Source organism: Papaver somniferum, chromosome 5 (assembly GCF_003573695.1).
Source record: "Papaver somniferum cultivar HN1 chromosome 5, ASM357369v1, whole genome shotgun sequence".
NCBI lineage: Eukaryota > Viridiplantae > Streptophyta > Magnoliopsida > Ranunculales > Papaveraceae > Papaver > Papaver somniferum.
The window spans coordinates 188,442,755-188,465,064 of NC_039362.1; the positions used below are offsets into that span (position 1 = coordinate 188,442,755).

A 22,310-nucleotide genomic window follows, 5' to 3' on the forward strand; every position below is an offset into this window, starting at 1 on the left:
CCTTTGACCCCTATTGTGGTACCTGCACAGTCTCGAATAATCAGACCAACACTTCCCTTTTTAGTGTCAAACATATAAGAGGCATCAATATTGATTTTCACATAGTCTGTTTCAGGTGGTAACCATGTCTTTATAATTTCATGATGACTCTTATTTAACCTGGCAGTAGAGTAAGAAAAATTACACTGCTGAAACAGATTATGAATTCCATATATTGTACTATTAACATTTGGTTTAGTATTCTGAAAAACTAAGTTGCATCTATCTTTCCAAATGTACCAGATAGTGCACCTTAGTTTACAAGTATAACCATCAGCTTCAAATCTAGCAACCTGTTCATTAGTGTGGCCTGAAAACCAACTTACCAGCCAATCATGAAATAAACTGAAATCCTGCAAAACATTAGAGATATTAACATTCACACCTAACCAGATTGACCTAGCATAAGGAAAATATCTAAAAATGTGAGAACTGGTTTCCATATAATGATTGCAGAAACTACAGTGATGTTCTATGCCCTGTTTATAAGATGATATTTTCTCCCTAGTTGGAACTATATCCTTCAAACACTTCCACAGGAACAAATGAACTCTATGAGGAACAACTAAACCTTTTTAGGTTGAAACGGTTCTTACAATTATGGTAGTCGTTTGAAAGATTCATCCTCGCAATTAATCATTACTGAATCACTTTATTTTTATTTTTACAGTTTTATTTTTCTCTAAAGTGATTTGGTGGGATCCTGATACTTCCATGGATGTTGTAGCAAGGTAATCATTGGTTGAGTATATAAAATCCCAATAGACAATTGTCTTACACTCATCAAGAGTGATCCAAATTAAAAAAAAAAAACTTATGTATGAGGCTCCTCTTCATTTATCGACACTTGGATAGCAATACGTGCGAAATGTTGTCCCTGTCTCCGTCGCCTAAACAAGCGTGGAATGCAGGATCCAAGACAACTATCATGTATTTGTTGAAAAGGAATATGCTCTTAGAATATCTAATCATGTCGATGAAAATAAAAACCTATCATCATTATATAGCAAGTCAAAAATACTATTGATGAGGTTCTTGACACTTGGATAGCAGTATGTGTGAAACGTTGTCCCTATCTCCGCCACCTAAACAAGCATGGAACGCAGGATCCAAGAAAACTATCACGTACTTGCTGAAAGGAAACATGCGCTTAGAGTATCTAATCATGTGGTCAGGTTAAGTGGGTGCTTCTCTCAAATATTGCGCTATAAATAAGAATCTTTTGACGACATTCGTACAAGTATTGTGGGTAACATCTTTCACTTAAGTCAACATTTGCACACTTCACTTTTATATTTCCATTTTCTTATCTATCCATGTGATTTCAGTATGCGAGTGTTGTGGCCAACGTTTCAAAAAGTATGATGACTATCTTAGTAGAGTTTCGTAATCAGGTCGAATGTCACACAGAAGTAATTGCTTACGTTTGATGATTGGAATGTATCTGGGATGTTTGGAGCTAAAGAACTTATGCAGGTTAATTATTTAGCTACTACTTTTTGTTTATCCTTAATAGTTCTTCCAAGTCGAGAAATTGGAGTACGTTTTGTGGGTATACCTCTTGTAAGCCCTCACGAGACTATAACTCGTCCAATAGGGACACCTAGGGGTTTAAAGGCTTGTTATACATGCTAAGTGTAACCGTATTCTCGACGACATGGATTTGTTATATTTAGGATTAGTTTTATTTAGTTTTATCAAGGACTAGCAAAATCTAAGTGTGGGGGAATTTTATAAGTGCATAATTCATATGATTTTAGTGTCCATTCCATACTTGTTTAAGCTATTATTCTTGCATGTATTTGTATTATTACTCTTGTTTTCTCTCATTTGCCTCTATTAGGTGAATCGTCCAAAAAGGAGCTACAAAGTGCTGAAAAGATCTAAGAAGAGAAGTATTCCCAGTATCCAACTGCCCAAGTCCAAGAGAAGTGGAAGAAGTGCGACGAAAAGGAGCAAAACACTGAAAATCAAGAGAAGGGACAAAAACCTATCTTAACTATTCAAATTACGGATTTCTCATCATCATCTTTAATATAATTTAAATTTAAAAATAATGCAAAAAGAATGAGGTCATTCCGAGTTCGGACAAAGAAGTTGTGGCCAAAACGAGCTTTTATCGAATACCGAAGACAATAAAGTATGCAAACGGGTACGCATACCAAAAGTCCGAAAATTTCTACTGGATTTTTCAGTATGCATAGGGTATGCATACTTAACCCCTCTATTTTGTGGTATTTGTACTTGTGAAGGCATACGGTCACGGTTAGGGTCTTTATGTCGTATTTTCAGGTCGGGTTCTTGAACCGAACTAGATACTTGATGGTCAAGCAATGTAAATCTATAAAAATAGGTATTAGGCCTTTAACATAGGGAATATGAATCATTTCATATCACAAGTTCTACATCAAAACTTAGGGTTTACTCCTTTAGGGGGAAACCACCATTATTCATCTTCTTTGTAATATGAGTAGCTAAATCCTTTGTTGATTAACGATGAATTCAATGTTCTAAGCGTGAAGCTTTATTAATAATACAAATATATTGAGAGTTTTTATCATCATCGTTTGTGTTTACCAAACCTAGGGTTTATGAGTGATTCTTATATTGATTTGGAGTGCACGCTAGATTGATCTATTGATTGTTCTATTGCTAGTAGAAGTTAGGAGATAAGTAATCATTGAATAACTCTCTACACAAGTAGAAATCACGAGACCTTACAGAGGGATTCTGTGGAGGAATCGTGTGTAAAAAAAACACCAGCAAGTAAACCTTGAGCTAAGAGTTTAACTACTGAGATTAACCTAATTCACAAAGCTTAAAGCATTCGATTGGATTACACCTTGAGTGAGCTACTACTTGGTGGTTCGGTTTAATATAATATGATATTGGAAAGCTTCCGTATCCGTGTTATAAGGAGTTTTTGGGATAGCACTGAGCTAGCTGCTATTCTACGGTTGGTGATGAATGGTTCTTACGAACAGTAGATAAGTATTCTAATCCTGTTAACGCTTGGTAACGACGAAAGATTCCTTAATCATCCTTTTCTTCTTATTGTATTTTTATTTATCTCACAACCAAACCCTCTTTGTTATTTACTATATCTTGATATTTCAAATAACCTATCAATTACACAGCTCTATGTGGGAATAATCTCTTACTACCGCTATATTACCAGTTTATTAGTGGGAAATATATTTATTAATTTGTTGAGCCTACGACATCCCAAACATGGACCACCCAGCGCGCGCCTGTGCTACGGCCGGGAGAGCGTGTGAAAAAAGAACGCCAGCGCTTGTCCTTCCAACGAGTGTGGTTAATTCAAACGCCAGCGTTTTTGGTAAACACGCCGCGTTCTTTCTAAGAGCGCCAACGGCTCCATCCGACTTCCATTGTTCCTTTATTTTCCCTATAAATTCATTTCGTCTATAGACTTAAACTCACACCATCTTCAACACTACCTCAACATTATACAATTTTCATACCGTCTCTAACTTTTCTTTTTCTTTTCAAACAAAACTAATCATATCAATTCAATCATTCAGAAAAATTCTCATCTCCGTATATTGCATTTCTAACAAATATGGCATCCTCACAACAACGATCACAATAACAAACACGACAACAAACACAAAAAGAAACAAAACAATTACAACAAAGGAACACAAGAATTCGTGGTCCCAAGTATACGATGGATGAAGACGAGTCACTTTGCAGAAATTATGTATTATTTACATTAGATGAAATCTATGGTATTTATCAAGAAAAAAAACTTTTTATGGTAAGATTTTAGGAAAATTTGGTGAAGAAACCGGTAACACTAATAGACGTGATGTCGATGGGTTGAGTCATCGTTTTCACACAATTTCAGCATCCGTTAGTGAATACGTATCTTTGATCACTCAAATTTGGAACAACACAAAAAGTGGTGAAGGCGAACCGGATGTGGAACGAAGATGTTGGGAAGAGTGGCAAAGATCCCACAAAGGTTGCATCTTCCAACATGAAACTTGTTTCACCATTTTGAGGGTGCTTAATAAGTTTAATCTATACTTGCTGGAAAGTTATCAAGTGCCTGGAAGATCACCATATGATCCAATCTCGCAGGATTTTTCAGAATGGAGGGCCTGCTTCCTCACCTGATGGAACTCCAGGTAGTTAGGAACAACACAACACTAATCTAGGCGTTAACACCAACTTCAAGAGAAGAAGAGGAAGTGGTCAGAAAGCTGCAAATGCAGCGAGAGACGCAACCCAACGAGCAGTAGAAGGAGGTTCAAGCGAGTTCAACTATGCAGAACACAAGGAATTCGAGATGCAGATGGAAGCATATAGATCCAGGGACCGTGGCATTGCTATAAATAATCAACTAAAAAGTCGTCTTTCGCGAGAACAACATTACAGGGATTCTAAGCTAAGCAAGTTACTCCCCTTGGACATTACAAAAATGAATGAACGACAATTTTCTACATGGACTAAGCAAATGAATGCGGCCGAACACAACAAGTCGCGGCCGAACAACAACAAGCCGCGGCCAAATAACAAGCCCCTCAACAAACTGGCGAGTATGTGAATGTGGAAGAAGACGGAGATGATTCCTCAGAAGAAAACGAAGAAGAATTCAGTCTTGCTTAGTTAAGTTTAATTTAATTGTACTCGTTTATTTAAAATTACTTTTAATATAATTGCCTTTATTTCAATTTTAAATAAACAACTTTAAATTAAATTAAAGCCCATAGGTGCTTAGTTAAATCTCCCTCTACCTCTCCCTCTCCCTCGCCCTCACGCATCGTCTCTTGCTCCTTTTAAAGCCCATAGGTGCTTAGTTAAATATTGTCTTAGTTATCCATAAATTCCCCGGTTTTGGAGTTTGTCAGTGGCAAGTCTATACTCTCTTGCCGGATGCCCATGCCCCACCACAAGATTCGGCCTCAAATATTCATCTGGAAAACTAGTCCAGGTTGGGTCACGTCAGGTTTCTTCAATGACCATGCTATGAAGAATAATACAAGTCAGCATAACTTTGTTCATTTATTGAATATCAAAAAAGCGTGCTGGGCATCTATGATGTCAAACTTCCTTTTCTGTATGCCAAAAGCGCGTTCAACATCCTTTATGCATTTCATTTATTGGGTGTTAAAGTACTTCATATCCTTCGAAGTCGTCGGTCCATAACCTGTTTGTTTATAAGCTTGAACCATAGTTGACTATTCTGAATAGATTTCGTCTGTTAGATAACAACCCTGAGTGTACTGATAACCGTTGATGGTGAAATTGCAATGCTACGCGATCCCATTCTTAAGATCTTCAAACAATAAGGACTTATATAAAACGTTGAGATCGTTACTTGTACCGAGGAGTCCAAAAAAGGCATGCCAAAACCAACAATCATAAGTAGATGATCGAAGCTTCCAAAATTACAGTTGGTTTTGGATAATGGCCCTTATATTGTCCTGCCCATTCAACCAGACACGCGTGCCACGTCCAGTGCATGCAGTCAAGACTTCCTAGCATTCCTGGAAACCCCTCTTGGTGTTTTCTGCAGTTATTCTTTGAACATCTTCCTGAGTATGCTTTATTAAAAAGGTTGGACCAAAATGCTCAACTATTGTTTCACAAAACAATTTGAGATACCTAAAGGCGGTTGCTTTCCCAACACGGATGTAATCATCCGTGGAATCCGCTGGTACCCCGTAACAGAGTATACGGAGGGCCGCAGTGACCTTTTTTTCGGGACTAAAGCCTTGTGCATGTCGTGCATCATACTGATAATTAAATAAAGGTTGTACCTGAAAAAGCTCGGAAATAATCCTTTGCGTCAAGTTGCGGCCCATGCAGAATCGTCCCTGAAAATTTTCTTCGGAATAGACACAGTCATGATTAAAATAACCATGCATCATCTTTTCGTAGTAAAAATGTCGATTCCTCCACGTCCATCTTCTAGTCGCAACTTCATATAGCTCTAAAGGCTTTGGTATGATCCCGGATTGTAATTGCAACATAAAATTTCGCCTTCTTATATCTTGATTTGCATCTTCGTCTATTTGACGCAAAAACTCCATTCACATTTCTTCATCTTCCTCGTACAACATTTCAGCCATCTCCCTATCTTCATCAGAAGAATCAAAATCGGAATTCATGATTGAAAATCGAGAATATATGAAATTAAGAAAAGATTGATCGGATGAAAGATTATTGTGAATTTGTGAGATCAAATTCGAGACGTACTTATAGAGGTAGAAACTAGCCGTTAAAATATTGTTGGCGGCGTTTTTGGTACAAACACTAGCGGTGTTACTCCACATGCTCGCGTTTTTACCAAATACGCCAGCGTCGGTGGTTCGATCGCCAGCGCCAGACGTCCGTCCTCGCGCTTAACTATCAATCGCCCACTTCTTCTCCATAGTGCAGAATCATATTTGACCATCCACGTGGCTCAACAAACAAATTCATTTGAACATTACCATAGGAATTGCCCTAAGATAGTGTGAAACTAACATTGATCCTAACCCTTTATCTTTTACCACTCTTATCTTTTTCTTTTTTTACCTTTTGTAATTTCTTTGGGAAAAATATCGTTTGGTCCTTTTTCATGTGGGCCCATGTCTGTTTAGTCCTTTGGGAAAATGCCTTAACTGTTTGGTCCATAATTATTCAAAAATATAAAAAAGACAAAAGTACCCTTCCGTGTTAATTTTTACTTATTTTCTTATAGCAGTTCATTCGTCAAAATGAACTCCTGTTAATTTCTACTTATTTTTTCAGAAAACATATAAACCAGAGTTCATTCCAGAAATGAACTCCAAATGAACTCCATATAAAAACCTCAAAAAACCAGAGTTCATTCCAGAAATGAACTCCATATAAAAACCTAAAAAAAACAAAGTTCATTCGAGAAATGAACTCCATATAAAAACCTATAAAAAAAAGAGTTCATTTCAGAAATGAACTCCATATAAAAACTTAAAAAAACAGAGTTCATTCCAGAAATGAACTCCATATAAAAACCTAAAAAAACAGAATTCATTCCAGAAATGGACTCCATATAAATCTTCATCTTCTTCATTATCTTCATCGATTTCATCTTAAGCAGCAACAACAAAACACATAAATCTTCATCTTCAAACAACAGCTGCAGATTTCTAGGGTTTGACGAGTTCATCTTCAACATCAACATATTTCTAGGGTTCATCTTCAACAACAAACACCAGCAGAGAATCATATTTGACGAGTTCATCTTCAACAACACACAAGTTCATCGTCGTCTTCATCAGCAGATTTGAATTTGTCATCTTCAAACGCCGTCTTCATCTTCAACAGCAAACAAACACGAGTTCAGATCTAAAAAACCTTCAAACAAACGTCGTCTTCATCTTCAACAACGACGAGTTCATCTTCAACATCTTTAAAAGATGCAGTAGCAAATCAAAATCTTCAAAAGAATTGTTTACATCTTCAAACAGTAGCAGAAAGAAATATAAAAAAAAAAGAGAGAGAAATTATAGATCTAAAAATATAGGAGAGAGAAAGTAAATCTGAGAATGATTTATTCTCTCTTACTTTTTGACTATATATATGGTCCTAATCTAAAAGGGTATTTAGGTCACTACAAGATGACAATTACATCATCCATATATTATGTCACTACAAGGATATTTATGTCACTACAAATGACTGAGTCAACTGGCTAGACTCTCTCTGATAGGGCTGCACATGGGTCGGGTTGGGTCGGGTTTGGCCTCACCCGTCACCCAACCCACTGATGGTGGGTAACAGAAGTTGTCACCCGCAACCAACCCAACATTACAATGGGTCGATTTTCACCCGACCCACATTACGGTGGGTTGGATCGGGTGGGTGGTGGGTTACCCACCATAAAATACAATGAACACTACATTAAGAACCCAATTGAAATAAACCAACCCAAAATCAATCTTAGGAAACAAAACCCTAATTAGTATTTACAAATTACAATGATTCCTAGTCCCACCTTTGGTTGTTGGTTTACTGGTGACGATGTTGATTGATTGTTGCTGGTGATGCTGTGATTTGATTTACAAAGCGAAGAGAAAATGAAAAAATAAACTGAGCCTCTGAGACTGCCGTTGAAGGGAACTGATTGAAGACTCTTCAGTGAAGAGAAGCTACCGATGATTAGGTTTAGGCATTATATATTATCGCTTCAGTGGATGTGGTTCATCTAGGATAGGTAATCTAATGGTTAGCATTAATTTAGAAATATTTAGGTGGGTGGGTGGGTTGGGTCGGGTGAGGGAAGTTGTTATCCACAGTCGACCCACCATACGATGGGTTTTGATGTTGTGACCCATAATCGACCCGCTCCTAAGTGGATTGGGTCGGGTGCGGGTAATTTCAGACGGGTGTGGGTTGGGTTGGTGGGTTGAGTCGGTTTTGTGCAGCCCTACTCTCTGATATATTATTCCTAGGACTACATGGTATTTCCTACAATTTTTTATCCACGGCCACGCAGCCACTATTTAAATTCTAAAATATACAAAAGAATGTTAGAAACAAAAAAATGTTCTTTTCTTTTTCTTTTTTCTTTTTTCTTTTCTCTTTTCGTTTTTATTTCTTCAATGTCGATTTCCAAAGAGAATGTCTGTTGTTCTTTCTAAACATCAAAATACTCTTCTTCCAAGTTCCAAGCTCCAAGCTCCTTCTTTAATGGCCTCAGCACTATCTTTCCCAGGTTCCTAAACTTATTTCTTCCTTTTAAGTTGTTCTACTGTAATTTTCTGGATATTAAATTTTAAATTATTATTATTTTGTTTCTGACTTCATTAATGGAAGACAGAGGAAATTTAGTACTTAAAAACCCAGTTCTAATTTCAATAAATCTACTTCTACTTATGATAATGTTATCATCATCTTCACTATGTTTTGTTCTTACTGAAGAAACTGAAGATTTTAATGGTAAAGACAGAGATTCACTTTTGAGTTTCAAATCTTCATTAGCTGATCCAAAACAGAGTTTATCAAACTGGGTTTCAGGGTTCAATAACTGGACTGGGATAACATGTGATAATCAAACTGGTAGAGTTATTTCTATTAAGTTAACTAACTTGAATTTATCAGGACAGATAAACCCTAGTTTATGTGACCTTTTAATGCTTGAAACCCTAGTTCTTTCTCAGAACAATTTCTCTGGGTTTATCCCAATTTGTTTCAGAAACTTGAAATTCTTGAAAATTTTAGATCTTGGTAACAATGGGTTTCAAGGGAATGTTCCTTTGGTGGAGTTAGCGAGTCTTCCATACTTGAAAGAGCTCATTTTGAAAGGGAATTCGGGTCTAAGTGGTTTGATTCCTGATAATTTTAGTGTTAGTAGTCTTGAGAAGATTGATTTTTCGTATAACTCGTTTCGAGGAGTGATTCCTGAGAGTTTGTTGCACTTGAAATCATTGAAGTATCTTGATCTTTCGGGTAATGGATTGTCTGGGATGCTGAATGAGTTTTATCAACCTTTGGTGGTTCTTAATCTAGCTTCGAATAGTTTGTCTGGAACTCTACCTTGCTTTTCGGCTTCTGTGGAGTCTCTTAATGTTCTTGATCTTTCGAATAATTCTATTATGGGAGGAATACCTACTTGCATTTCTTCGCTGAATGTGTTAACGCAGCTTAATCTGTCGTTCAATGAGTTGAAATATCGAGTTTCTCCAAGGTTTATTTTCTCTGATCAGCTACTAGTTTTGGATTTGAGTTATAATGAGATATCAGGTCCTATACCAAGTGTAATTTCTGAAACATCAGATAAGTCGGGGCTTGTTCTGCTTGATCTTTCGCACAATCAGTTCTCGGGTGAAATTCCTTTGGGGATTACAGAGTTGAAGAACTTGCAAGGGCTGATTCTTTCTCATAATCGTCTTAGTGGAGAAATTCCTGCAAGAATTGGAAACTTAACTTATCTTCAAGCCATTGATCTTTCGTACAATTGGTTGTCTGGTTCTATTCCACTGAACATTGTTGGTTGTTTTCAGTTATTGCAATTGAAGCTTAATAATAACAATCTCTCCGGGGTAATTCAACCTGAGCTGGATGCATTGGACAGCTTGAAGATTTTTGATATCAGTGACAACAGATTCTCTGGTGAAATTCCTCTTACTTTAGCTGGTTGTAAGTCGCTTGAAATCGTTGATCTTAGCTCGAATAATCTTGGAGGAGAGATTAATGAAGCAATCGTCAAATGGGTTAACCTCAAGTCTCTGTCATTGTCTGGTAACAACTTCCATGGAGCTTTACCAAACTGGTTGTTTTCATTTGAGCAAATACATTCAATTGATCTTTCGGGCAACAATTTCTCGGGACTCATACCAGATGGAGATTTCAATATCAGCTCAAGTTTGAATCGCAGGGGACTCAGCAGCAACAACTTAAGACAATCATCAGCCACAAGAGATTCTGCAATAAGGGTGACCCTTGGTCTGCTAGGAAAGAATGAAATGAGTTTTGGTTACACTCTGTTATCTCCTGTTGGAATCGATTTATCAGTGAACTCTTTAAAGGGGGAGATTCCAGAAGGGCTTTTTGGATTACAAGGAGTAGAAATCTTAAATCTTTCGTACAATTTTCTCGCCGGTCAGATTCCTATCAGTTTAGTGAAGATGTGGAGTTTAACGTCATTGGATTTGTCACATAATTCACTATCAGGTCAAATTCCAACCAACATTTCAGGCCTTCAAGAGCTGACGTTCTTAAATCTTTCTTACAATTGTTTGTCCGGGTTTGTGCCTGGAGAACAGAAATTTTGGAGGTTTCCTGAAGCTTTTGCAGGGAATCCAGATTTATGCGTGGAAGTGGTTTCAGGGGAAGGTTGTCATCAAATGAAGTCGTCATTGCCTCCAGGGGAAGATATATTTGCAGATGATGGAGGAGGAGTGATTTCAGTTTGGGCCTTCTGGATAAGTGCTGTGGTTAGTTTCTATGTTGGTGTTGTTGCACTCTTTTGTTTCCCTCCTGCCAGGCATTACATTTTACGGCCCATGAAGTCGCTTCATTGACTGAAATAACCTACTAATATCTGGCCGTCGTAGGCTGAGCCTTTTGATGCTGTAATGTTTTAACTTATTGTAATCTGTAGATGAGATTTTCACTGTAAAATAAATACTAGAGCTAGATTGATATAATTACCACAGGACATCATCATCTGTAGTTCAAAAATTGAAGTTCATTGTGATGTTGATTCTCGCACCGCATATTATGCATGTAAACTTGTGAGGTGGGCATTGTAGAAGACAGGCGGAATGGACTGAGCCTGAGAGATTGTAACTTCTATGATCAATTATGCAACCACAGCGCAGAACATCACATTTTCAGCATAATTACATCCTAGTGGAAGGCCAACCGAAACCGCACTGCATATTTTCTTTTCTTTTTAAAGTTTTAAAATTTAATGAAGAGTATACAATTATTAATTTATTTTTCTAAATTTTTTAAAGATTAAAAATATTATTCTAAGTTACTTCACACTTAAATTACATTTACATATGCTTTTGTTAAATGGGCTACTAAACAATATTTCTAAAACATGACCCTATGAAAATTGTTTTTCTTGATCCTTTTCTGCATATATTCTAAAAATCTTTACTTAAATTGGACTTAAGTGACCTCTTGCAATGTGTGGCCAAAAATGGCAGTTTGTCCGCCCACGGCCATGGTAGTCATTGATATTGAATTGGCCCATCTAAGCTTCCCGAAGCGAACTGCAGAAGTAGAAAATAACAAACAATTGCTAGTTTTATTGCTTCAGAAAAGGTTAGAAACTTGAACAAATGACTGACTCAGCTTTTCAGCGAGGCTCATTCAATTGATGAAGAAAATTAAAAATAGTAAATTTGGTCCTAAATTGGCATTTGAGAAGGAGGCTTATCATAAGCCAAAATGCCATAAAAATGTTATTCGTGAAAAGGTCCAAAGATGATTTCTTTCTAACGCATTTTCGTATCTGTAGTTCTACAGTTGCTCTCCCATGGTGGTAATGATAAATGAGACAGAACGGAATCAGTAACTGCGGTCTTACCTGGCTAACAATGGGGTCCTTCGAGGTAGTGAATTCATGGGTCATACCTTCCCAGACAATTTTTCCCTTGTGAAGAAATATCAACCTATACCACAATTGGCATCAAAAAAAGAATGAAGGAAACTGAATGTAAGAGAGCAAAAGTTAAGGAAGCTATGTTTGTATACCTGTCAACAGCTCTTCTTATGGTGCTATGCTGATGAGTAACAACAATATAAGATGCAATATTCCCAGGTTTTTCAACCGCATCATCACCTTTGAAGTGAACAGATCGTATAAGATCTTCAACAACAGTTGATGCTATTGGATCCAGCCCTGCGGTAGGTTCATCGTACAGAAGAACCTGGTCACGAGGAATTGGTTCTAGTCATTAAAATGGATTATATAACATTGGGAAGAAGCCTATCGTAGTTTTATATCTCAATAACTTACAGAGGAAAATTACAATGAACATGGCAGATATTGCTTATAACCTCGTGATAAATAATCCCAATTCCATCAAAAATATTTCTCTTCTTTAATTTTCTTACAGAAACTAAGGTTTCCTTTTAGTATTATTCATGTAACACTAGACTTGGAAAGAACAATCTGGACCAAGTTATGCACCTATATGATGTCAGATTCTCGTTCACACTATGTTTCTACACAATTATGGATGCATCTCTCCAGAAATCAGGTCTAATCTGATTGGTTAATGGTTCCCAATTGGTATCTTTTTTCATGTCGTTGCTGCTGAGACTCCTAACACTATATGGTATATGCTAACACAAGAAAAGAAGTCCTAACGGACACGTTTTACACTACTAGTGCACTAAAAAAACTATCCAAAGGAATAGTTGTAGTTCTAATGATATCAACATCAACATTGTCTTCCCAAACTCTTTTCAAGACCTTCTTCACGATTGAACCAACAATCAACATCGTCTATCAGATATTCATACAGAAACTCCTACCAGCAGCATGTTCCTGGAACATCTGACTCGAGAGAAATAGAACTCTAAACGCACTTCAAGACACAAAAAGGAATGAAGATAAGGTGATAAGGCCAGAAAAAATGTAACACTTAATTGACATTCAATCCAATAAAAGTTCAAGCATCAGAACTGGAGCAAGACACGAAAAACTGGAGTTGTTTACTACTCCATTATAATGGTGGACCTTTTGTTCTAAGTCTCGGAAGAAAGATTGTAGCCATCTCATTCTCATATTCTAACTCTGTTTCTACCCACCTTAGAGCCATCCATAAGTGAAAACACATGAACTTACCACTAAAGGTAAGACACTAACACTACATTAATTTACATATAAAGCAACTTCGTATTTGCATGACCGAGTATTATGCTCGGTTCTATAGACCTCACGTCCCATACCATCATATTTTCGTAACAAAGAAAATAACTTAACAGCTATGTATAGGATATACCTCTGGTTCTACAGACTCCGACGTGTTATCAAAGATTATAGACCGCGCTAAAGCTACCCGTTTCTTCATTCCACCAGATAACTCAGAAGGCATCCGTTCCTCAACTCCCTGTGTATCAACAGGTTAAAAATTCAACATTTTCTGAAACCATGAAACTAAGGATAATGTTGTGGATAATAAGCTAAAATTCAACTAAATACTTTTACCTTCAAACCAACGGCAGCTAAATTTTCTGTTACAAGTTCTGATATTTGATCCTCGGACATATCAGAGTTTTCATACCTTAGAAACACAACAAAAGACATTGAAAGTTGAGCATTACTGTGTTTATCTAGAGTAGTCAACTCAAAAGAAGAACATCATTGAAACTAATGAAGAAACATTTAGATGTTCTCTTACAGAAGGAAACCAACATTTTCACGAACTGTCAAGGAATCAAACAGTGCGGCACTTTGAAATACCTGCATGTTATAGGGAGAGAAAAGAAACACACACTAAAAGACTTGATATGGGCTCCTAAAAAGATGAAACACGCACCAATAGCAATGTCAAAGTTACAGGAAAAGAACATACCAAACCTATGCGGAGTCCTGACATATCATCATCACTTATCAAACCACGTCTCTTTCTTCCACGAATGTAAACCTCTCCCTGCCAAATAGTAGATATATTCAGAAAATCCAGATGGTTAATAAACTAAAAGTATCAAGGATAAATAGATGATCCCAACGAAAGAAATGGAATCAGATTTTACACCTTATCTGGAGCAAGAAGCCCTGCTATAATCTTCAGGACAGTAGACTTCCCAGTACCAGAAGGCCCAATAATTCCAACAGCTTCCCCATGTCTAATCTGTACAACGTGATTTTGATATCCAATACAAGCTAATCAGTCAAAGAGGAGGGATCCGAGACCAGTATACTTTGAACCAACAATTAAATCTTTCTAAATATTCAAGTAAGTGCTGAGGGAATACAACACATTAGCTTACATACTTTGTAAAGAATTGCAAGATCCGGTAAATAACAGTATTTCATGTAAGCACATGAAAATTGGTCAACAAACTAGCATCAAAAATAATCCAGAGCGACTGAGCTAATCACTCAAGAGTTAGTCTAACATATGAGGGAATAGGTTATCAAGGTCAATGATGCCATCATTAAAGATCTGACAACACAATATATCAAACGAGTTCCGATCTCTAAATTTCACTTTTACGTAACGTTCTAGAAGGATGGTTCAAGATTTCAACGTTGCAATTGTGACATTTCATCAATGGAGCTAACATGGTTTAGTTGAATAACAAAAGCAAAGATGTTTGAACTCAATTTTTTTCACATTCATAAAAATGACAGTAGCAATAGAAACATTAATACAAAAATTTAACCCAAATTCGCCAAACTAATGAGAAACCACTCACCTTAAAGCTGACACCATTCAAGATATGCTTCTCACCAAATGACTTATAAACATCTCTACATTCAATGAGGACATCAGAATCATCCTCCACCTCTCTACCCACGTTCAAATTCTCTTGGTCAGCAGCATCCTAGCAAAAGGCAATCAATTAAGCAAAAGAGAACATCAATTCATCATTTCAAAACACATAATTGTTCACCAAATCATGGAAAAACATCCTTAAACATGTGTAATCACACTAAAACTGCACAATTACACTGAAATTGAAGTAAATGATTTGGGGTTTTCTTTTACTGAACTTACATTGAACTTCAGTCCTGAAATTCCATCTCCAACATTTCTAGGTGGTGCAGAACAGCAACAAAAAATCCTTTTCTCACTAGAAAAAGAAGACGAAGAAGAAGAAGAACAGCCCAATTTATTTCTACTGGGAACAACAATTCTACAAGAACCAGAAGAATTCTGAACCCCAGCCAAAGTAGGAAACACTGAATTTGATATAGAAACCATATTTGCTGCCATTTTTACCCCAAGGGATCCCGAAAAGGTGGGATTTGGAAACAAACCCAGATTTTGTTAGAGAGGATAAACAAATAAAATCATCAAATCTCAACTTCTCTCATTGAAAAAAGTATGATTTCTTGTTTTCTCTCTCTCTAGTTTCTACAGTTTCTTCGAGAGATTGGTCAGTGCATCAAAAGAGAAAGGGAAACTCAGTGGGAGACCCAAAAAAAATAATATTCTCATTTTCAGGTCCACAATTAATTTTGGGTACCGTGACACTCATAATTATTTTTTTGACACCATTATATGAAATTATTAAGAATCAATACATAACTCGTTATGCATACTATTCTTTCAGGCATAACCAAGGTAGTTAATTTCAGATTCCGGTTTATCTCGGTCCCGAGCGAGACACTGGTACAACGTTGTCTCGGGGAGATTCCGTTTTCAAATTTCGGTGTAATTTCGGTTCCAACTTTTATAATAAGAAGTGTTTGTTGCCAGGTTCAATTACCAGGCGTAAACACTAACTCTCATATGGATTGATGAGAAATTGTGCTGAGGCCAGAGTTCTGAAAGACTATTAGTAACAATTAATTCCATTCACAAATAAAATTGGAAGCATTTCACATCCACAGCCAGTTCCAGAGGTTATCAAGATTGTATCATGATTGCACAACCAAGAAAAGTAGTCTCACGCTCTAAGTAAACGTTACAAAATGTGTACAAAGTAAAGGAACAACAAGGATATTACAATTCTAATCAATATAATTTGATTCATCATAGATATCATCATCTAAAGTAACTCCATCATTCCCGACACCACCGAGTAGCCCATTTTGAGTGTCCAACATCAAGTCATCAGTATCATATCCATCATACTCTGAGTTAGTTGGATACGTAGACTTACTTCGAGAACTACTGGCACCTTTACTACCAACAGTCCCACGTTCTTCACTAACTATCTCTTGCAAATCATCAAAAGTTACATAATCACCATGAACCTCCAAGTCATTCAAATTTCGTAACTCCAACCATTCATCATTTTCATCACGCTCCTCCAGAAAAATAGGATCATTAACTTTATCATTATCGTTATATTGTTGGATTTCTAGGTAACGACGCTGCAATTTCTTATTATACTGGATAAAAACACTATCATTCAATTTCTGTTGCGTTATGCGATTTCGTTTTTTCGAGTGCAACTGAAATACATAAGATAAGTAAGTAATTCAACTAAAATACTTAATAGTAAGCACATGCTAATTTTTTTGTTGCTTGTTGTCATAAGAACATAGGGGTATACAGGCATGTTATGTTCCTAGTTCAATCGACCTACTATACAGAGCACTTAAGGGAAATGAGTTATGGTCAAGTCTTAACAGTAATACAACACTCCACAATCAATTAATTCAAAATATAGGTACTGGAATTGCATGGTTCGTGCATATTCAGAATATTACTAATCAGTGTAAAAGATTAGAATACTTACATTTTGAAATGTGCTCCAGTTTCTCTCACATGGGGAAGCAGAACAAGTAAGACTCAATACTCTGATTGCAAATTTTTGTAGGTTTGGCGCATCGATTCCTCCAAACGTAATCCACCATTCATCTGTTATAAATATAAACAAAGTAGTTATAAAATCTATCTAACACAAATGTAGTCAAACTTTAAACTTAAAGAACAAACAAGCTTACGAGGTTGATCCTTATTTCTTCTTCTTTTGCAAGGCGGAGTTCCCAAGATCCCAACAGCATCAGCATACTTTCTCAATTCACCCGTAGCAGCATCAAGTTCATCTTCATTGGGTATAAGCCTTTGCATTGTTGTATGAAGTCCTCTTTTGATTTCTATGTACTTTGGATCACTATCCATTTCATAAGCTTCAATAGTGTAGAATATGGAAGGATTCAAATAGTATGTCGCACAATGTAGAGCATGATTAAAGTTATTCTTCCATCTTTTCTCAAAGCAAGCCTTAATTACACCCCACGTATCATCATCTTCACTGAATTTCTCCTCTAGTTGATTCCTTGCTATCCTCATTGCATCATAAAAATAAGGCATTGTAGGTTTGCGCTCGATGTCCACCAACCTTACAACCTTAACTAAAGGCTTCAGCACACTACAAGCATAATCAACATCTTCCCAAAATGTGCTACTTGTAACAATTTTAAGTGCATTAATTCCAAGAGTTTCTTTTGAAAATCTAGTTTTTGCCCACCTATCATTCACAAACACCATTTGTAAAGGAGTTTTATACTTTTGAAGACTTTTTAGTGTGTAATACTGAGTTGCAAATCTAGTCTTTGTAGACCTATGTAAGTCTGCACGTGTCAACTCCCTCATCAAGCACAATACTTGAAAATGAGGATAAATGTAAGTAACAAGTCTTTTACCTAGAATGACGGCTGTCTTGATTCGCATAAGCTTGTCACCAAGTTCTTCTAGCATCAACTGGACACAATGAGCACCACAAGGAGTCCAAAATAGATTCGGGTATTCAAGCATTAAATCTTTCCCAGCCTTTTTAAAATTTGAACCATTGTCAGTAATGAATTGAACCACATTTTCTTTCCCGACATCTTCAATTACCTCCTTTACAAGCTCACGTATGAAATCAGCATCATTGGTTCTGTTTGACGCATCTACAGACTTCAAGAAAACTGACCCTTTCGGACAATTCACCAAAAAGTTAATAAGATGTCGCTTTTTCCCATCTGTCCAACCATCGGACATAATAGAACATCCATACCTCTTCCAATGTATCCTAAATGTATCAACAAACTTCTTTGTTTCTGCTAACTGGTCCTTGAAAAGATTTGTGCTAATCTGATGGTAAGATGGCACGGGCATAGCTTTACCATATTCACCAATTGCATAGATCATTTGTTGGAAACTTGGACATCGAAAAGTATTAAAAGATATAGATTTCTCAGTCATCCAAGCTGAAATGCTTTTCCATGCATCTTTCTTTAACTTCTCTTTCGCTGAACTGTTTCTGTCAAGAGTGGCTTGCTGAGTTTTCTGGTGGTCTGTCTGCATGAGTAAATCCATTGGAACCCTAGAACTACTTTGGCTCTTGAATTTTCTTTTACTCTGACTCTGAACAACTACTTGACTACTACTGCCCACATTAAAATCTTTTTCAACTTCTTGTACCTCATGGTCCTCATCATCAGTATCAGCATCAGACTTCTCATCAGATTGTGTGCGATGATACATAGCATCAACGTTATCCCTGTGAGATTTCTTTAACTTCTTTATACTGTCATTTTGTCTAATTTCATTTATAATTTCAACTGTTGCTTTCATACATGATGAAACATTCCCTTTGACTTGTGTGATATGCTGCTTAAGCCTAGTAATTCCACCACCACACATTTCTTTGTTACAAAGCGTACAACTTAGTTTTTTCGGAAATGCAGGATCTTTGCATGTAGCCCATTTCTATGCTGGATCTCTTGTTTGAGTCAGACTAGAAGATTGAGGGAGTATTGACCCACATGTAGTGTTTGATTTGTTAGAATTGGATGCATTATAAGAATCCATAATCACAACCTGAAATTCATGTCAAATTGAAATTATGAGAACAATAAGCAAACTCTATTACCCAACTGAACTTTCTTACAATTGGGAACCAACTGAACTTGGTACACCACTGGCTAATACAACCAATTATTATCACAAAATTATTACCACTGCCTAATAAAACTCTACTTATGAACATCGATGTATAGTCTATAAATTGATATCAGATAATGACACAAACATCACCTCAACCACATTCCTACCTGAGAGAAGCATAGAATGGATGCCTACCTCAGATTTGCATCCAGCTGAAAGAAGACTATTACTTGAGCCACCCAAAGAAAAATTAAATACTTCTTGAGCTTAACCAGCAGTTAATACTGCTACCTGAGGAAACCGAACACCCAATTCTTCATTACTAAAGCAAATCAACAAGAACCCTAACATGCATCAAACACTGTCACAACTATGAAGTGAACTCAATATTTAATGACCTCACCAGCAAATCAACAAGAACCCATGACAAATCAAAAAGAACCCATGAAAAACAAATTCAGTAATTAAACAAAGAAAGCTTCAATTGAAATTCAAAACCCTAATCTCAGATTAACATCAAAAGAACTCACAATATGATAGAAAAGTTCTCAAAAGTCAAAATATATAAATCTAGCTTCGATTAACACCACAAACCCTAATCTTTCTTCGATTAACATACCTTGCTTCGATTATGTGAGAGAGAGTCAGAGACTGAAGAAGAAACGAAGTGAAGAAGAAACGAAGTGAAGAAGAGTGAATCGGTGGAACAGATATTAGGATTAGTTAGGTTAAATTACTAAAACACCCTATCTCGGGGGTAAAATCGGTGGAATTTCGGCCGATATAACCGAGTTTTCCGGTAACTTTTCGTATCACCGGAATTTCGTATTCCGCTATGTTACGAGCCGAAAAGGGAAATTTCGGCGGAATTTCGGCCGAGATGGCCGAAATTGACTACCTTGGGCATAACTCGTTATGCAGCATAATTTTTCAGGGGTATAATTGGAAGCGCAACTTGGACATAACATATCTAAAAATCCGCGCCTTGGAATTTTAAAAATTTTATATCGTTGGAAATCTTTTTAAGAGAGCTATACAACGAGTACAAACAACAATTTCAAATTTTTGTTTTTCACGAAAAAAATCGGAGTTGATCATCATTTTAGGAAAAAGTTTCGAAAACCAAAAAAGATGCATAACACATTATGCAGAAGCATAATGAATTATGCAACCATTTTCTCGACTGCATAACAAAGTTATGCATCTATAACAAGTTATGTAGCCATTGTTTTGGTTGATTTTAGTGCGTACATAAAAAATTGATGCATAATGCATTATGCAAACATATTTTCGGATGCATAACAGGTTATGCATCTATTTTCTCGATGCATAAAAGATTGTGCAACAAATTTCTCGATGCATAATGCATTATGCAGCCATATTTTCGGATGCATAACAGGTTATGCATCAATTTTCACGACTGCATAACATGTTATGCAGATATTATTGTAGGTGCATGACAAGTTGTGCAGTCTTTGTTTTTGTTAGTTTAAATAGTGACGAAAAAGTTGATGCATAACGTGTTATGCAACCGTTTTCTGGACTGCATAACAAGTTATGCAACAAATTTTGTAGATGCATAACAGGTTATGCATCTATTTTCTCGATGCATAAAAGATTGTGCAACAAATTTCTCGATGCATAATGCATTATGCAGCCATATTTTCGGATGCATAACAGGTTATGCATCAATTTTCACGACGGCATAACATGTTATGCAGATATTATTTTAGGTGCATGACAAGTTATACAGTCTTTGTTTTTGTTGGTTCCAACAATAACAAAAAAGTTGATGCATAACATGTTATGCAAACATTTTACGGACTAAATAACAAGTTATGCAACAACTTTTTAAACTGCATAACAAGTTATGCATCCATTTCATAGCTGCATAACATGTTATGTATCCATTTCATAGCTGCATAACATGTTATGCATCCATTTTCATATATGCATAAATTTTTTTCGAAACCGATTGGAACGGTAACCTTTTGAAACAGCAATCGAAGGTTCAGATTATAAATCCATTTTCAGCCAAGCCAAGTTCACCATTTCAGTTCATTCATCCATAGCCCATTACAGCTCCAGATGCTCTCACTTCCCTGTACGTCCCAATACCGACACCAATACCATGAGCATCTGTAACACCATCTCAACCACAGAATCATCACGCACCATTTGCATCCATTTCAGACCGTTTTCCTCCATACCAGGCCTTCCACAGTAACCAACACCACTAGCAAATCTGTATGTTCTCAACAACAACAACTGCTTCATCTCCAAAATCTGTTCTTAACTGACTTGTCATCACCATCTTCAGTGACACCAACACAATGACCATCTCCATCTCAGAAACATCCTCTGCAGCTACAAAATGCCATCATCTGCTTCATACCAAATCTCCAGTGCCAACCAACTTAAACTGCATCTTCTTAGCTTCAACACCATCATTTTACATTCTGTGTGCCAACAACATCAGTACCATCTCGACATCACCAGCTTCAGTAAAATGTCTCAGCTGATTCTCAACATTGTCTCATACCAAAACCCATTCATTCAAATTGACTGCTCCAGTGAACATCTTTCCCTAGCCATCCAAGTTCAGTCCCATCAAACCCTGTAGCACCAGTGCCTGATCACTGTAACTGCATCTTCTGTTCTTTCATAGACCATCAGAAGCAACATAACACTTCCATAACATTCTCAACATTAACAGCACAACCTGCAATTCTTTGTTAACAACCACCAGCAAAACCTCCAATCGAAGCCACTGCAAGACCATCTTCATTCCCTGATTTCAAACCTACAGCAACATCACTTCCTCCAACCCTTGAGTCTCTTCACTTTTTGTAGCTTCTTAACCAGATTCAAACCAAATCAGAACTCATCTATTTTGCAGCCAACCTCAAATTAAAATCAAACCCATGACCATCAGCACCTTTATACCCTCAAACCCCATCTAATCACACAAGTTCTTCATTAAATTTCTTCACATAATCAAACATCCTACAAACCCTAATTTCTCTATCCTCAACCAATTCAGCTGGATTGAAACCCAATTTCTCAAATTCAATGTGTCAGTCTTAAAATCGAAGAGACCCATCTACTAATTTCATCGATTCTTCCCTGATTCTTTCATCAAGAATTCTTTGGTTCCTCATCTCTTTCTCATCACAGACACACAGATTGATCCCTCCTTCCTCCGGTATCCACCAACACAGCATCTTCCCTGGTTTCTCTTCGAATTCACGTGAAGAA

General features: G+C 36.8%; 3 protein-coding genes across 3 annotated transcripts; 1 reads left to right on the forward strand and 2 right to left on the reverse strand.

Moving 5' to 3' along the window:
• The first annotated feature begins 8,599 nt into the window (after nucleotides 1-8,599).
• On the forward strand, nucleotides 8,600-11,194 carry LOC113284008 (receptor-like protein CLAVATA2). Its single transcript, XM_026533396.1, has one exon. It carries the CDS (start codon nucleotides 8,844-8,846, stop codon nucleotides 11,055-11,057), a length of 2,214 nt encoding a protein of 737 aa, XP_026389181.1. The 5' UTR covers nucleotides 8,600-8,843; the 3' UTR covers nucleotides 11,058-11,194.
• Nucleotides 11,195-11,399: 205 nt separating this feature from the next.
• LOC113284009 (protein TRIGALACTOSYLDIACYLGLYCEROL 3, chloroplastic-like) lies at nucleotides 11,400-15,615 on the reverse strand. Its single transcript, XM_026533397.1, has 10 exons — nucleotides 15,222-15,615; nucleotides 14,920-15,048; nucleotides 14,256-14,351; nucleotides 14,073-14,150; nucleotides 13,899-13,960; nucleotides 13,706-13,781; nucleotides 13,500-13,607; nucleotides 12,244-12,419; nucleotides 12,077-12,161; nucleotides 11,400-11,759 (listed from the first exon to the last, which is right to left on the reverse strand). Exons 1-10 carry the CDS (start codon nucleotides 15,438-15,440, stop codon nucleotides 11,718-11,720), a joined length of 1,071 nt encoding a protein of 356 aa, XP_026389182.1. The 5' UTR covers nucleotides 15,441-15,615; the 3' UTR covers nucleotides 11,400-11,717.
• Nucleotides 15,616-16,180: 565 nt separating this feature from the next.
• Nucleotides 16,181-18,809, reverse strand: LOC113280349. The gene is made up of 3 exons (XM_026528988.1): nucleotides 17,123-18,809; nucleotides 16,915-17,036; nucleotides 16,181-16,627 (listed from the first exon to the last, which is right to left on the reverse strand). The coding sequence occupies exons 1-3, from the start codon at nucleotides 18,807-18,809 to the stop codon at nucleotides 16,181-16,183; spliced, it is 2,256 nt and encodes a 751-aa protein (XP_026384773.1).
• Nucleotides 18,810-22,310: the final 3,501 nt, after the last annotated feature.

Bases quoted from the DNA above. Each gene is read 5' to 3' on its own strand.
- LOC113284009 (XM_026533397.1), bottom strand. From the start codon at position 15,440: ATGGCAGCAAATATGGTTTCTATATCAAATTCAGTGTTTCCTACTTTG. The intron at 15,049-15,221 runs GTAAGTTCAGTA...GCCTTTTGCTAG, and splicing joins TTTCAGGACTGAAGTTCAAT to GATGCTGCTGACCAAGAGAA. The intron at 13,782-13,898 runs GTAAGAGAACAT...TGTGTTTCTAAG, and splicing joins GAAAATGTTGGTTTCCTTCT to GTATGAAAACTCTGATATGT.
- LOC113280349 (XM_026528988.1), bottom strand. From the start codon at position 18,809: ATGTGTGGTGGTGGAATTACTAGGCTTAAGCAGCATATCACACAAGTC. The intron at 17,037-17,122 runs GTAAGCTTGTTT...TATTTATAACAG, and splicing joins AAGAAATAAGGATCAACCTC to ATGAATGGTGGATTACGTTT. The intron at 16,628-16,914 runs GTAAGTATTCTA...TATGTATTTCAG, and splicing joins ACTGGAGCACATTTCAAAAT to TTGCACTCGAAAAAACGAAA.
- LOC113284008 (XM_026533396.1), top strand. From the start codon at position 8,844: ATGGAAGACAGAGGAAATTTAGTACTTAAAAACCCAGTTCTAATTTCA.